The 14,586-nt window shown below is 31.7% G+C and overlaps 1 protein-coding gene across 40 annotated transcripts in view; it reads right to left on the reverse strand.

Annotated features, from left to right (window-relative positions):
- Rims1 (regulating synaptic membrane exocytosis 1) overlaps positions 1-14,586 on the reverse strand; it is a 446,077-nt gene that overhangs the window by 163,956 nt on the left and 267,535 nt on the right. For 6 of the 40 annotated variants that reach the window (XM_076860027.2, XM_076860044.2, XM_076860026.2 and 3 more), the window contains exon 1: positions 6,788-6,818. The exons of 30 other annotated variants lie outside the window; for them this stretch is intronic. In XM_076860027.2, the coding sequence (XP_076716142.2) occupies positions 6,788-6,818 (31 nt within the window). Of the gene's footprint in view, positions 1-6,787; positions 6,819-14,391; positions 14,447-14,586 lie in introns of those variants that run through there. 4 more of the 40 variants (XM_076860030.2, XM_076860042.2, XM_076860037.2 and 1 more) reach the window with 1 other exon arrangement.

Below are 14,586 nucleotides of genomic sequence, written 5' to 3' on the forward strand. Positions count from 1 at the left end.
GCCTTATATGGTGATTCAGCTCTGTTTTATTCACATTGTCCTAAATAGATACAGACAAATATTTGCTGTACAAAAAGTGTTCTTCATAGGCAAAGAACCAAAAGCTGATGTTTCTGGTAAAATTCAGCCATGCTATTTTGCACACCTTATTATGAAAGCACAGATACTATTATCATCTATGAGCTTTTCAGGGGCATCACCTTGAATGAAGAGTCTCATCAAATTGGTTAGAAGGAAGGAAGGAAGGAAGGAAGGAAGGAAGGAAGGAAGGAAGGAAGGAAGGGAGGGAGGGAGGGAGGGAGAGACGGACAGACATATGAGTATATCTACATACAAGTATCTATACAGTTTGCCATTACAGATTCTAAAGTGTATCCAGCACTAGAACTTACACTATTCTGTAATATGAATGCTACAGAGTTTGCAGCTATTTATTTATTTTTTGCCTATTTTGGCCATATATAAAAGTGTAAACATCAATTAAATATTGCTAACAAATGTAAGTGTATAAAGTTCAATGTGAGACAAGAAAAAAAAGAATAGCATTACCTTAGATTGGTAGAGAGAAGTGATGGGAGGGAAGGGGAGGGGAGGGATTGGGGGGATAGGAAGAATAGTAGAATGAAATAGACATTATTATTACTGTGTGTGTATATATGACTGCATGACCAATATGATTCTGCAACCTGTACACTCAGAAAAATGAGAAATTATATTCCATCTGATTCAAATGTATGATATGTCAAGGTCATTGTACTGTCATGTGTAACTAATTAAAATAAATAAATTTTTTAAAAAATAAAGTGCAATTATTAGTATACAATTTATACCTCTTAATATTGTGATATTTTTATTAAGTTTATCACTTATTAAATAATATTGTTTTAAAAATCTTACAAAAATTACATGTTACATATTAAAATCTAAATATGTTGTTTTATATTATAGTTGTTTCTTCTAACCATATAATTACTGTTTGAAAGACACTGAACTTTTAATTTCTCTAATTTGTCTTCACAATTTACATTTTCCTATTATTAATGTTATAAGCAGCACCTAACAAAACCTTCTCCTAAAATATTCATAATCAAATATTTCATTAATACAAACCATTTCCTTGATGATTTTTCTAATAGATGATTAATGATATTGACTTCTAGTTGGCATAACTTCAAAATGATAAATTCATGGTATTTGCTTATGGAATAAATAAAAAAACATCTTGGCTCTAATATCCAATATACTTCTAAAGAAACTAATTTGCTATTATCATTAATCCAGAATAAGGAAGCACATAAGTAGGTTGTGTCTACTGAAATAGTTCAACTTTATAATTAGCCATGTTCAAAGAAGCATTATAATTTTGAGTTTATTTTTGTGAGGAATTTTAAAACAGTTTTGCTCCCTGCCCCTGTATAAAAAGCAGGCTAATTAAATCTGGTTAGCATAGATCTTTCATTCCACAAATTTCATTGCACCATGCATTTTCAATGCACAAATCTATTTTCAATGCAAAAGTAAAATAAATCACTTGTCAGCTAATGCACACAAGTGTTCTGTAAAGAGAACTATTTTTTCCTAAACCCAGGTCACTATGATTAGACTGTTTAACAATGCATAAACATGGATCTTTATGATTTAAAATTTCTATTTTTTGGTAGCTTGTGTCAAAGCATAGTGAATTTCAATATGACCAACTGAACCAAAATACCTTCCAAACAACACAGGTGCTTGGTGGAACCTGTATGTTAAAACTGTATGCAAACCATGACTCTAATTTCACAAATTAAATACTTAAGAATTTACCTGACATATACTTTCTCAAGTGGAGCATATACCTAATGTGCATATTGCAAAGGAAAAGTTACTATACCAAATTAGCGCACTGCTTAAAGTATTAGAAAAGTCAATCTTCTGGCCAGTCTCCAGAAGAAATATGCAGCATATTTTTAACATCATTATAATGACTTATGATAAAAACCAGAATGCATATCTATTCTAATATTCACTCAGTAACCCATCCAATTCCTAATTTATAAACATAACTGAGTTCCTGGTCATCTAAAAATAATTTGTTCTTCCTAAATAAAATGGGTTGTTGTCATTAAAAGAAAGAAAGAAAGAAAGAAAGTATATTTTACAGACCAAAAATCAGAACTACACTTACCATTTATTTCCTAAACTTATAAAAATTTTTCCTTTTACTTATTTTTTAGTCCTTTATCACAGTATATGTGTTGGGATTAAGTACAATTAGATGAATACTACACTAACTTTAATACAGAACAATACATACACAAATAAAAATGCAGAACAAAAATATGGTTATTGAATGTTTGCATTAATGCATACACAAAAGTTATCTTAGGTTTTGAAGTTTGATCAGGTATTTTCAACACCAATTCCCATGGCCAGCAGATGTGATTAAATACCATTTGTCTATATTGCAAAAAGTATGTGTATGTAAATTAATCTGAATAATTGACAAGAACATTTATTTCAGTAACAGTCATTTCACAGACATGAATTAAACTGAGAAATGAGTTAAAATCTTAACTCTGGATTAATATATGAAAATATCACATGAAATGATGTCCTCATTTCTTAAAAGTCTAATTAAAATACTTCCATGACTGCAAAAGGAAAGTGTCCTCGTAATCTACCTCGTAATCTACAATAGCAGAGTTAACTTTGGAATAAATCACCAATAATTTACTCATAGCAAAGTTCCATAAATTCTAATTTTCACTTGAGTTAACAGGGGAAAGAAACAAATATTATCTTACAGTACTTGATTTCTAAGCATTAAAATGAAATGGGAAGAGATAAAGTTAAATTTAAGCATTAGTCAATCTATGAAATATTAAAAGCATATTCACAAGTAAATGCTATGAATATCATTGCAAAATCAGTACATTGTCTTTCATTATTAAATTATTATCTCTCACGATTGTCATTCCAAGTTCCTAGTATACTAAACATATTAGTCCTTAAATATTTTTATGGTAATATCATTGAAAGTCCATGCCAATTTTCACTCCCTAAACATATTTGCGGGCAAAACACTGTATAAAATTAGGTAACGGAGATTTGCCTGACTCAAGCTCAACCTCTTTAACAATTTAAAATGCAATTTTTTAAAATTGGAAGAATTGCAATATCTGCAGCCATTAAGGATTCATTAGAGCATTTGTTCTCTAAATTTATGTTAGAAATTTCACTTTACATAACAGCTATGCTCAACACTAAAGGTGAACATCACTAATCATCAGAGAAACACAAATCAAAATTTCTATCACCTGTTAGAATACTTATAATAAGAAAAAGAAGGTAAGTATTGGTGAAGATGTGGAGAAACTGGAAACTTTGAATACTGTTAATGGGAACATCAATTAATAATATCACTATAGAAAATAGTATGAAGGTTACTAAAAAATTTAAAAAATAGAACTATTGTATGATCTAGCAACACCATTGCTGGGTAGAAACTGAAATCAGAATCCAAAAGAAATATCTGCACTCCCATGTTCACTGAAATACTGGTCACTATAACCTAAATGTAGAAAAATTCTAAATGCCCACTGACAGGGTGAATGAATAAAGAAAAGGTAGTGCACATGCACATGAAAATATTACCCTTTAAAAAGAACCAAATCTTGCCATTTGAAACAAAATGGGAGAACCCAAAAAGACTTTAAGCCAAGTGAAAAAAGCCAGACATAGAAGGACAGATATTGCATCATACCATCTACAGAGGAATCTATCAGAGTCAAACTTACAAAAGCAGAGAGTAAAAGAATGATTTCCAGGGCTTGGAGGAGAGGGATATGGAGATATAATGTCAAAGGGTATACGTTTTCAGTTATACAAGGTAAATAACGTCTAGTAATCTATAAGAGCTTAATATCTGCAGTTAATGATACTGTATTACATACTTAAAATTTTGCTAAAAGGGTAGGTACTAAGTGTTCTTATGACAAAAATAAAGTATTGATAATAAGTAAAGACTACAGTGATAGCAGCTGATAGACATATTTATGGAATACATTGTAGTGATGATTTCATGGATATATATCCAAATTCCTTAAGTTGCATATTACAGATGTTTTTGTATACCAATTATACATAAATAAAGTGGTTTATAAAAGTATTTATTTTTTAGTTATAGGTGGACACAATATCTTTATTTTCTTTTTTTTTTAATGTAGTTCTAAGGATCAAATCCAGTTTCTCATGCATGCAAGGTGATTGCTCTCTCAGCCACAACCCCAGCCCATAAAATGGTTTTTTTAAAAAGGAAATTTTACTTTTAAAATTCCTTGCTTAGTAGTGCTGTATTTTTATCAACAAAACCCACAACATCATTATTTCTGTTTGGTATATGAATTATGTAAATTTGATGATTCAATTAAATCAAATCATTTATTTATTAAATTGATTCAAATAAATATATCATGTACTATTTATTACATTAATAAAATGACAAAATGTTTGTATTCAGAAATTATTTGTACTCAAAAGAGTCCCCAGAGATGAACAACCTCTAGAGAATGATTAAATATTTACTTGAATGTCTATGGTGCCATCTCTTTTATAATTTTAGAGCACAGGAAAAGAGGCACAGTTGCTGGTCCAGGAAAGAATTTAATTAACATCTTTGACAAACGTGGCACTTTCCTGATTATATGTATTTGGTGAATTTGAGAGCTAATTTTTGGGATGCTAAACTACCACCATAACATTCTACAAAGCAGTTATATGGAATTCTGAATCAAAACTCCAACTGAACTGTGTCATTCAGATAATCCCTCAACTCTGGAGATACCTACAATATTATGCTATTGTTCTTTTCAACAATAGAGTAAGATTATGAATGTGAAATTGCTTTATAAACTATAAAAAAACACAGAAATGCAAAATTTCATTAGAGTATAAAAATATGTAAGAAATATTATTTCCAATTATTATGCCAAGAAATACTTCTTTCAATTTTATTGGCATACAAACATAACAAAGATTCTTTTTTCCTCCACAATTAGAAACCTTGAATTGCCACAGAATCTGTCTTAATTTCTCTATTAACACTCTATCTTATATTTATAATTGCTATTTCTTAGAAGCTATTATTTATTAAACATTGTATTTGAAGTTGGAGACTTATGACTCTAAAAACTATTAGGTACAATATCTATGATCTCTCTACATCTCTGTAAACACTGTCCTCTTTTACAAAAGGGGAACAGACAGTTGTGTTGTCACACATCTGTAATCCCAGCTACTTGGAGGCTGAAGCTGGAGAATCACACGTTCAAGGCCAGCCCCATCAACTTAGCAATACCTGTCTCAAAATAAAAAGTAAAAATGTCTGAGGATGTAGCTCAGTGGTAGAGCAACCCTGGGTACAATCCCCAGTAAAATTATATAAATAAATAAGACAAAAGGGGAATAACGCTACTTTCCTCACTGAAGTTGCATGGAGTTCAAATAAATGAGATATGCCAGTTTTGTGAACTTTAAGAAACTTTAAAAATAAAGTTTAACACATAATGAATGATACAATACAGATTAATATAAAAATCAAGTGCTAGAGGGTTGGGGTTGTGGCTTAGTGGTAGAGCGCCTAGGACAGGTGAGGCCCTGGGTTCCATCCTCAGCACCACATAAAAACAAATAAACAACAAAAAATAAATAAAGGTTAAAAATTAAAAATTTTTTTTAGAAAAAATCAAGTGCTAGAGATCAAATTTATAGTTAAATACCTTTAATAAGTAAAATCTTACTCTTTACAAAATAAAATTTTAAATATCTTATAAAAGTATTAAAGTCTGTGAAAAAATTACATCTGGGTGGGATTAATCAAGATATCCTTGATAACATTTCACTAGCTTACATTATATCTTCAAAAATTGCCAAATATATTTTTAATATTTACGTTCCAATAGGGTATAGGATTACTAATGTCCTGACATTTATGTTTTTTTTAGTTTCTATTCATAACAATATTATGAAAGCAATTATAGGATTGAATGTTAAGAAAACAACCACTGAAAATTTAAAAATGTAACAAGTTCACTCTTTATGGGTATTTGAGAAATCACAGGAAACTTTGTGGATTTACATTACAGAAACAGGCATTGCAAAATTAAAATGTATTTGAGCTAATGAATATTAGTCAACAATTTAATTTTTCCTAATTTTGAAAGTGATATAAGTTTACATAAATTTAGATCTTTGAGATTTCAAGAAGCTTCATGGTCCAAACACAATCCCAAAACACCATTATGGGCAAAAGTATCCTTTTACCTCTGCACTGCCCTGATATGGATCCCAGAGAGAGTTGGTAAACTAAAATTCCCAAGAGGTTTGAACAACAAAATACATGCACATACAGGTGCTGGCACACATATGTGTGCAGACACAACTGTGCTTTAGGATCATAAAATAAGATGTTCATAGTTTTCAGAAAATCTAGAATGCACTACATGACATTAATAAATGGTGAAAAAAATTGTCTGATTAAAAGTCTCCAAGGTCATTGATTATATAACTTTTCCACACATAATAGAAAAGAATAAATTTCATGTGTAATTATGGCCTGAGGCCCAATGACTAAGAAATTTATTCCCCAGAATCTAAGTACAGAATAGTAAGGTGCCTTGGATTACAAATCACAGAACTGACAATCTTAGGGAAACTTTTTTTTCCAACACAATGACTCTTCATGAATAAGAATTTGGGAAGTGATGTACACAGGAGGGAAATATTTTACTGCAACTTTCCAACTGACCAGGCTTCCACATTGACACTGAGTATTCCATTCACGTGGGAGAACAGGTTGTCACGTGCAAAGCCTCGGAATAACCAGCCAGGAAACCCTGTGGAAAAAATTGGGGTTTATTTGTTTTCATTGTTTGGGGACTGGATGTTAACCACAGGTTTAAGAAATTGTAGTGCTGGGCATATTTGCCTCAAAGACATTATGAGAACGCATTCTAGAAGAAGTATCTCTGATAAAGAAAAATGCTAGTCTTTATCCAGATCCAGGCAACTTTAGCAAAACAGTATTAATTTGCAATAATATTCTGAATGCCAAATCAATTTGTACCTGCCTCTGCATCCCAAAGACATGGAAATGAAATATATGGAGATCAAACATGATCATGGTTTGTGATATAATAATATTGAAATGATAATAAAGATGAACTGTAAGGTTATAGAAGACAAAATGTAAGTACGTATAAGGTATTGCTACCGCTTATTACTTTTATTTATATTATTAAGGCATAAAAAGCATAAAAGTTAGTTTATATTAGTAAACATTTTTAGTACTATGAACAGATGTCTTAAAACCAGAGCTCCCTCAAAGCAAGTTATTGTAAATATTTTTTTGCCTTTTTAATTTTATTATGTTTTATCTATTTTTTTTTGTTTTTGGCTTGTTTTCCTTCACTTTTACTTGGCCTATGTGAACAGACAATTTAGGTATATATTCATTGGGATATAAAAGAACTTTCCCTTTGTGTTGGAAATTCCTTAACTGGCAGTGCGAAATCACTAGGTATAAAAGTCTGGAGAACATTTTATTTTATGCTTCATCATTGTTCTTGAGAAAAGTGCTTAATTGTTCATATTCATAAAACTTCAGAATTATTGCCACAGGAAACCTGGTTGCAAAGCACTGCAAGGTCACTGGTCTGAACCTCTGCAGCAGTGCAAAGGCAGTCAAGCCTGATGAAGGCATGTCCTTTCAACTGATCTTCATGACAAAAGTAAATAATTTAAGTCAAAGCACAAAACTAATGGTAGTAAAGAACAATATTTACAAATGCATACAGATAGCATGTACATTTTATAAAACTATCTAAGTTGAGCTTGGTCTTTGAGGTCTCTTCCCTTGAGGCTTCCACACTTCTTTTCACTGCATTGCCCTTCACCATTACATCAAGGCATTTGCCTACATGACCATGTTGAAAATGTTGCTCAAATTATGTGGATCATGCTGCAGCCACTGATAATCTTATTTATGGTATCAGTATCTGAAACAATTAGTGGGCACTCAAACAACTGGTGTATTTTTGTAATGGATGTTATACATTTTGTAATCAATGGCACTTTTTTCAAAGCATGTGCATTTATTAGAAAATTTATGATTAAGTCTGTAACCTTTTGACACTTATTTTTCCCTACTAATCTTCTTTACTATGCAAAATTTATTGCATAAGGCTAAATTTTTATATTTTGGTCACTACCTTAGGTCATTTTTAGTATTGAGTATGTTTTAATTCAGATTAACTGAATAGATACAAATATAATACAAATACATACAAACATATACAAACTAATCATAACTCCATTTTCATTAAAATCAATTCTTTTTGTGTATCAATCTCAAAATATCTTTGATGCAACAGGAACTATCTAAAATGGAATTGATGTACAGGTGTTAGTTTAACCAGAGCTTAAGTAGCAAAATTCAGTAAATAGCAAGTTATCTTAATCAATTTGCCAAAGAATGAGAAACAAGTAAAAAAAGCTTCTTACTCATTTGGCAAAACCAACAAACAAAATTTACACTCCTAGACTTGATTCCTAGAAAAAAACACATTAGGCCCTTGCTCATAATTTTACAGTCCAAATTATAAATGATTTTCTCTGGTATTCAACCAATGTTAAAGATGCATACTGTAAAAAAACAAAAGGGTTGGTACAGCCAAGCACACTGACAAGAGTAAAAATTTACAACAAAGAGTAGAAAAACTTAAGGGAAAAAAATACACAAAAACAAATAAAACAAACTGGTAAGGGTCTGCCCGCATTCAGCACCATGGTACTATGAGTAGGTATATGAACACAAATATGTGAACATAACTGTCTGAACAATTATGTAGTAATACAATTGGATGACAGGCAATATATTGATATTAGAACAATGTCCATTAGACAACAACTAAAAGAATGAATAGCATGTAAGCTTTTATGAAAACCATGATAAAATACTCTTTGTAGGCTTCCAAACTTAAAAGAAAAAGGTAGATAAATGTAAAATTTTTCTAAGAAAAATTTTAATTTAAATAATGTAAACAATCAGCAACAATGATTACAAGCTAATTGGGAAAACTCAGCTATACAGAATGAGGGGATCTGAAGCTATGTGTGTTATACAATGTTTTCCCTTTGCATGTTCTATTTCCTGACATTTTGTGAATGCAGTACAAATAGGGGGAACAGAGGGCCAAGTGCTCTTTGCATACTTCTTTAGACACAAGAGTAACCACATTGTCTTCTAAAGACTCTTAACCAAAATTAATATCTCTTAAGTAAGAACAGGCAAATGAACAAGCAAGAGGATGGTGTAACTGAATTAAGATATGAAATGAGGAGGTATTTAGTAAAAGAATTGGCACTGTTTCCTGTTAGCACTGATATTTAACATATTTAGGGACATTAGATCTGACAAACAAATTATTCTTTGAAAGGTTTTAATTAAAAGACTTAATTTACTATTATTTTAGTGAGATTAAAATTAATAATTTTCAAGTGCTTTTTCTAATGTGGATTTTATAAATTTATAAGAAACCTTTCCCAATTGACACTCACAAAGACAACAATCTTTAACTCATTTTCCCCAATGAAAATGTACATATTTAAGTTTTATCTAAAAATTCCACCATTCTTAACAACATAAGATCATTATACTGCGACTAATTTCCATATTGACTGGTATAAATTATAGTGAAAATACATAATTAATCACAAGCAAGACTAAGTTTGAGACATGGGACTCAAAAAAATACCAAATTATTGTAGTAATTATAACAGTTCCAATATTAAGAAAAATTATGGTTCAGCTTCTTCTTTCACAACATACATAGACATTTATTTTATGTATGCATATAACAATTAAAGGCTGAACTTCATTTTTAAAATAAAAGAGCAAGCCAATAGAAAGCACCTTCTAAACTCAACATTATTTTATTTTAACTGGCAAGAATGTAAGTAGCATTTACTTTTTGATATAAAATATCTGTTATTTATGTTTGAAATATATTTGTAAAAAATTTAGCTTAGGATAATTGTTTAAACTGTATTCTAATGGCTAAGTACTCAACTTTAAGAAACTCAGAATTATGCAACCCTGGTCATTTTTCATTATTTATTGTTGACAGAAATAAAAACACTGAAAGGCAATATCTTGCTAGCCTTTAAAATTCTAATAATTATCAAGAAGATACAGTTCTATTTGTTTTTCAATGTTATGCACTAATAGTTTTGATAACAAAAAATAATCACAAACACACACACACACACACACACACACACACCCCTCCAAATCTTTGGGCCTTTAGTGATATTTGTTTGATGTGATTATCATTGCATCACATTTTGATCAAGCATCCAGACGTGAACTAAGTTCACAAGCATGAAGACAGTATCCATTTCAATTTAGCTTTGTAAAGCCAACAAGAACAAATGTGGAAAATAAAGACAGTATGTTCAAAGACTGTATGGCAAACTCAAAGGGGACAACTTCAAGAAGAAATTCCAAAGATGTATTCTCCTTGTTAGAGTTTCTCACCAATACTCTAAAGGATCTTCTAAATCAAATAGATATGGGGGAGGGCTCTTATTCTATGCTCAATTTTCCCATTATTTTTATGTCCTCAATGAATTTCTCATTACAGTAAAATCCCATTAACTACATCAAACTTTTCAGAAAGATCTCTGTAACTAAGTGTCTGTTATAAACAAACCTGGCCTGGGGAATCACAATAAATTGTCTAAGAAGCCCCTTGTCAAAAGGAAATAATCTCTGTCAAGCTATTGTGAACAGAAATAAATCCTGGCTAGTTCTTCCGGTACAGATGAAATAATGTTGGTCCATGAAACATTCAATCCTCTCTTTGTTCAGAAATCACTCAGTGTTATTTTTGAATTTTCAGTCATTCCTGTTCTCTTTGTTTATAACAATGTAACTAATCATCATTTACTTATCTTTTGGAATTTTAATCTTTGGGTAGATTTTTTAAACTATGTTGTAGAATGGCATAGCCCATGAAAATATTAAGTGATAAGAGTACTGTTAAAGCAAGAACAACTTAAAGCTGGTTTGGGGCTTATTTACTAACTGCATGTAAGAAATGGCTTACCTTGAAGTAAGTAGGACTTTTTCCACCACTGAGTATTAAGAACTTTGTTATTATAATTAAATTTAGGGAGTACATACATTCTTCAAAATTGTACGTAAAATTGTGTAGCTATAAGTGTTTTTCTGCCAAGAGTCCATTGCTCCCTTTATTTATCTGAAGGACCCAGGACCTCTCCAAATTAAACATAAATGGTTAAAGGATCTGCATGAATGAGTGACTTAGATTGAGGCATTACAATACTGGCTTGGTGCTCTTCCTTTAGCTCCCGGAATCATCCTTCCTTGCAGGTCCTCAGCCTCAGTACTATGCTTTCATTAAGATCCCTATTTAAGCCAGGCACTTAGGAAATCAAGAAACCATACTCAGAGAAAATGAGTTTTATGACTACATATGGAGAGCAAGGGAATTTACCTCAAAAAGCACATTTGTGAGCTATCAAGACTCTAATAAATTATATTTTGAAAAGTCTTTCAAACAGAATTAAGGCAAGAGCAATACTATATGAGGGTGTGCTAATATCTCTTCTTGATAAGTGCCTTCAATAATTTCAAAGATGTACTCTAAAAAGGAAAATATAGAAAAATAATTTTAAACTTTATATAATCTAAAAAAGTTATTAGAAATCATTATCCTGAAATAAAAGTAAAAAATTCAAGTGGATAGAAAAAAAAATGGTCTAATCTTGATCTACTCAAAAGTGAAGAACTAAATTCAAGGGCTAAGAATTCCATACAGGAAAGCATTACAAAGCTAACAGCTTTTTGTCCACCTGCCCCCAACTGCCTAAAAAAAAGGGAAATAACACCTTTAAAACTACTAATAAGTCTAAAATATATGACAGATGATATATGTTATACCATTGAAAATATGCTTATTAGAACCCACCAGCTTCTGAAATCAGCCCCCTTTTCTAAATTCAGCTTTGAAATATATTTACAGTTCATCACAGTAAGATTTTATCTCCCATGTCTTATAATTCATATAAAATCTTGTCGGAAACAAAAAAAAAGATAAATTAACTGGGCATTCAAAATTTGGAGGTACATTTCTACCAGTAATTGACGGACTCATTATGAGATTATGATAATTTCCTTCCTTAACACAAAAGATGGCCTACTTGAAGCAGGTTATACAAAAAAATCTAAATACATTTATTTACTAGCCTACAACTTGTAGGCATGATCGTCAATGTTTGAAAGTTATCTCAACTATTAAGTTTGTCATTATAAAATAATTGATTTTTTGTTGACTTATCATACTTTTATAAACAGAAATGCTTCTTCCTAATCTCCCTTGCCTTAGAAAGATGAGACCAGCATGTCTTTATTTTATTTATCAAAAAGTGTCTATGGATTATCTGGGGAAGTATAGGGAAGAATATATATTTCTTGTTTACTGAAATTAATTTTGTCTGTATTTTTCAAAAGACTTACATCATTTGGAACTCTTCCCAGGAACACTCATAAGTAATACTTGAAAATGAAAACATCTTATTTTCCTTGAAGATCTTTCTAACCATGTACTAAGAATGTAACATAAAGTAAAGAAGTTGGAAGATACCTGAGCAGATACCCTTCTGATGATGGAGAATCACTTTACTAACAAGGTTATTGCCTTCATGAATTAATGTAAAGGGACTATAAATCAGAGTGGTTCCTCAGAGCTCGGTGGAGAAATTAATCACATTGTTTTCCTTTTTCTCTTCCTGTGCATATGTGGGAGCTTTGGCCATCATTGCCTTGACTTGCTCTTATGATAATGGTGTCTATCATTAAGAAGACCCATGACCATGAACACAAGATTTGTAATCTTGATCAACTAGCAATTATTACCACTCTGTAAGCACATGATGCAATTTACAATAAAATCCTTCTGTTCTCACTCAAAAGCATATGCATTCTATACTCATAAACTTTAACTAGCATTAGACAGGCAGCAATCCAATTCATACTTTCGCGAGTGGGAGGTGATTGCTTCTTTTCCAGTTGCCTCGGATCCTCTGGATTCTGAGCTTGCCCTTAGCTTAGTAGAAAGTGGACCTCTTGAAAGTCATCTGCTGAGAAGGGAAGGCAGGAGCTTTCTTCAACTGCCCTCAGCAGTACCCACTGAACCTGAGAGGGAGCAAGTGAGCAGCAAGGAGCAGCTGCCCCTGGCAGGCACTCAGAGAGCTGGGGTGCCTCTTTGCATCCAGGTCCTCATGGGGCTGCAGCATAGCATGTGATGCCTCCTTCCCCTCCCAAGGAGTGTGGTCTAACAGCAGTTGCCCTCAGGACACTGCAAATGTTCTCTGCTTATTGGCAAAATAGTTACAATGGAGCAAAGGGATTTAGCAGCTTAAATTTTAAAAAGTCATAATCTCCCTTCCAAAAAACCCCCAGCTGTTAAACCACTACAAGTAAAAGAACAGGAAACCCTGTTCCCTCTTGTATTCAGAAACCTGGATCATTTAAACATTTAATAAGTGTCTTTTTCTGAACAGAAAATATCAACAGACAACCTTAAACAACTTAAAAATACTGTGCTATTCCTACTGAGAAGAGCAGGGCAGTCTTTCCAAATACGCAGAGTGAAAACAAGGTTCAAAAGAGGTAAGTTCCTCTTTTGCCCAAGGTCACACACCCAAATCTCTGACCCCAAAGGCTACACTTCTCTTCCACTCTTGTGTCTGGGCTCTCTAATCCCCCTTATCTGAACAGTTTTCCCTTCAACCCACAGCTTAACATCACATGAAAACACAAGCATTTCCAGAGATGTGTTCTATAAGCAGTTTGGTCTATTAGGAAAAACCAAGCCTGTGACACCATTATCTACACATTGAAAAAAACAATCTACATAAACTTATTTATTTTTAAGATTAAAGGTTGGGGAGCCTTCTAATTTTAATGAAATTCAATAATAAGGGGAAACAATCTGATCAATCAAGAAAAAGAAAACACATACTTTCTGAATTAATTGTATATTTTATATAGATGAAACTAAGAGTTAAATATACTAACATGTATACAATTTAACATACTAATATACATTTAAAGCATAAAAATAACTTCATATAATGCAACTAGATGTTCATCATTGCATTTTCAAATAATGTTTATGTAATTTCAATTTTAAAGCAAAATAGCCATTATTCTCTACTGATACTCTAAATGATAAATTTCAATAGCTCAGCCTTTTTGATAATTAAACAATAAAATCCATTAGGCTTACATTTATTCAAAAAAATTAATATTATAGTTTAGTTTACCTGTTCCTGAGTGCAACGTATAAAGTAGTAGAAACTGCAGAAACCCAGCAAACATAATAACAGCAGCATTGGAATGGTTAAACAAATGCTACTGGCATCAAATCACTAAATTCCACCTAGCAATGGCAGCAGATCCACAACACAGTAAAAATACCCACCAAAATACAAATTATTTTTTTTAAATTCCTGTAGTCC

Source organism: Callospermophilus lateralis, chromosome 6 (assembly GCF_048772815.1).
Source record: "Callospermophilus lateralis isolate mCalLat2 chromosome 6, mCalLat2.hap1, whole genome shotgun sequence".
NCBI classification, from domain to species: domain Eukaryota; kingdom Metazoa; phylum Chordata; class Mammalia; order Rodentia; family Sciuridae; genus Callospermophilus; species Callospermophilus lateralis.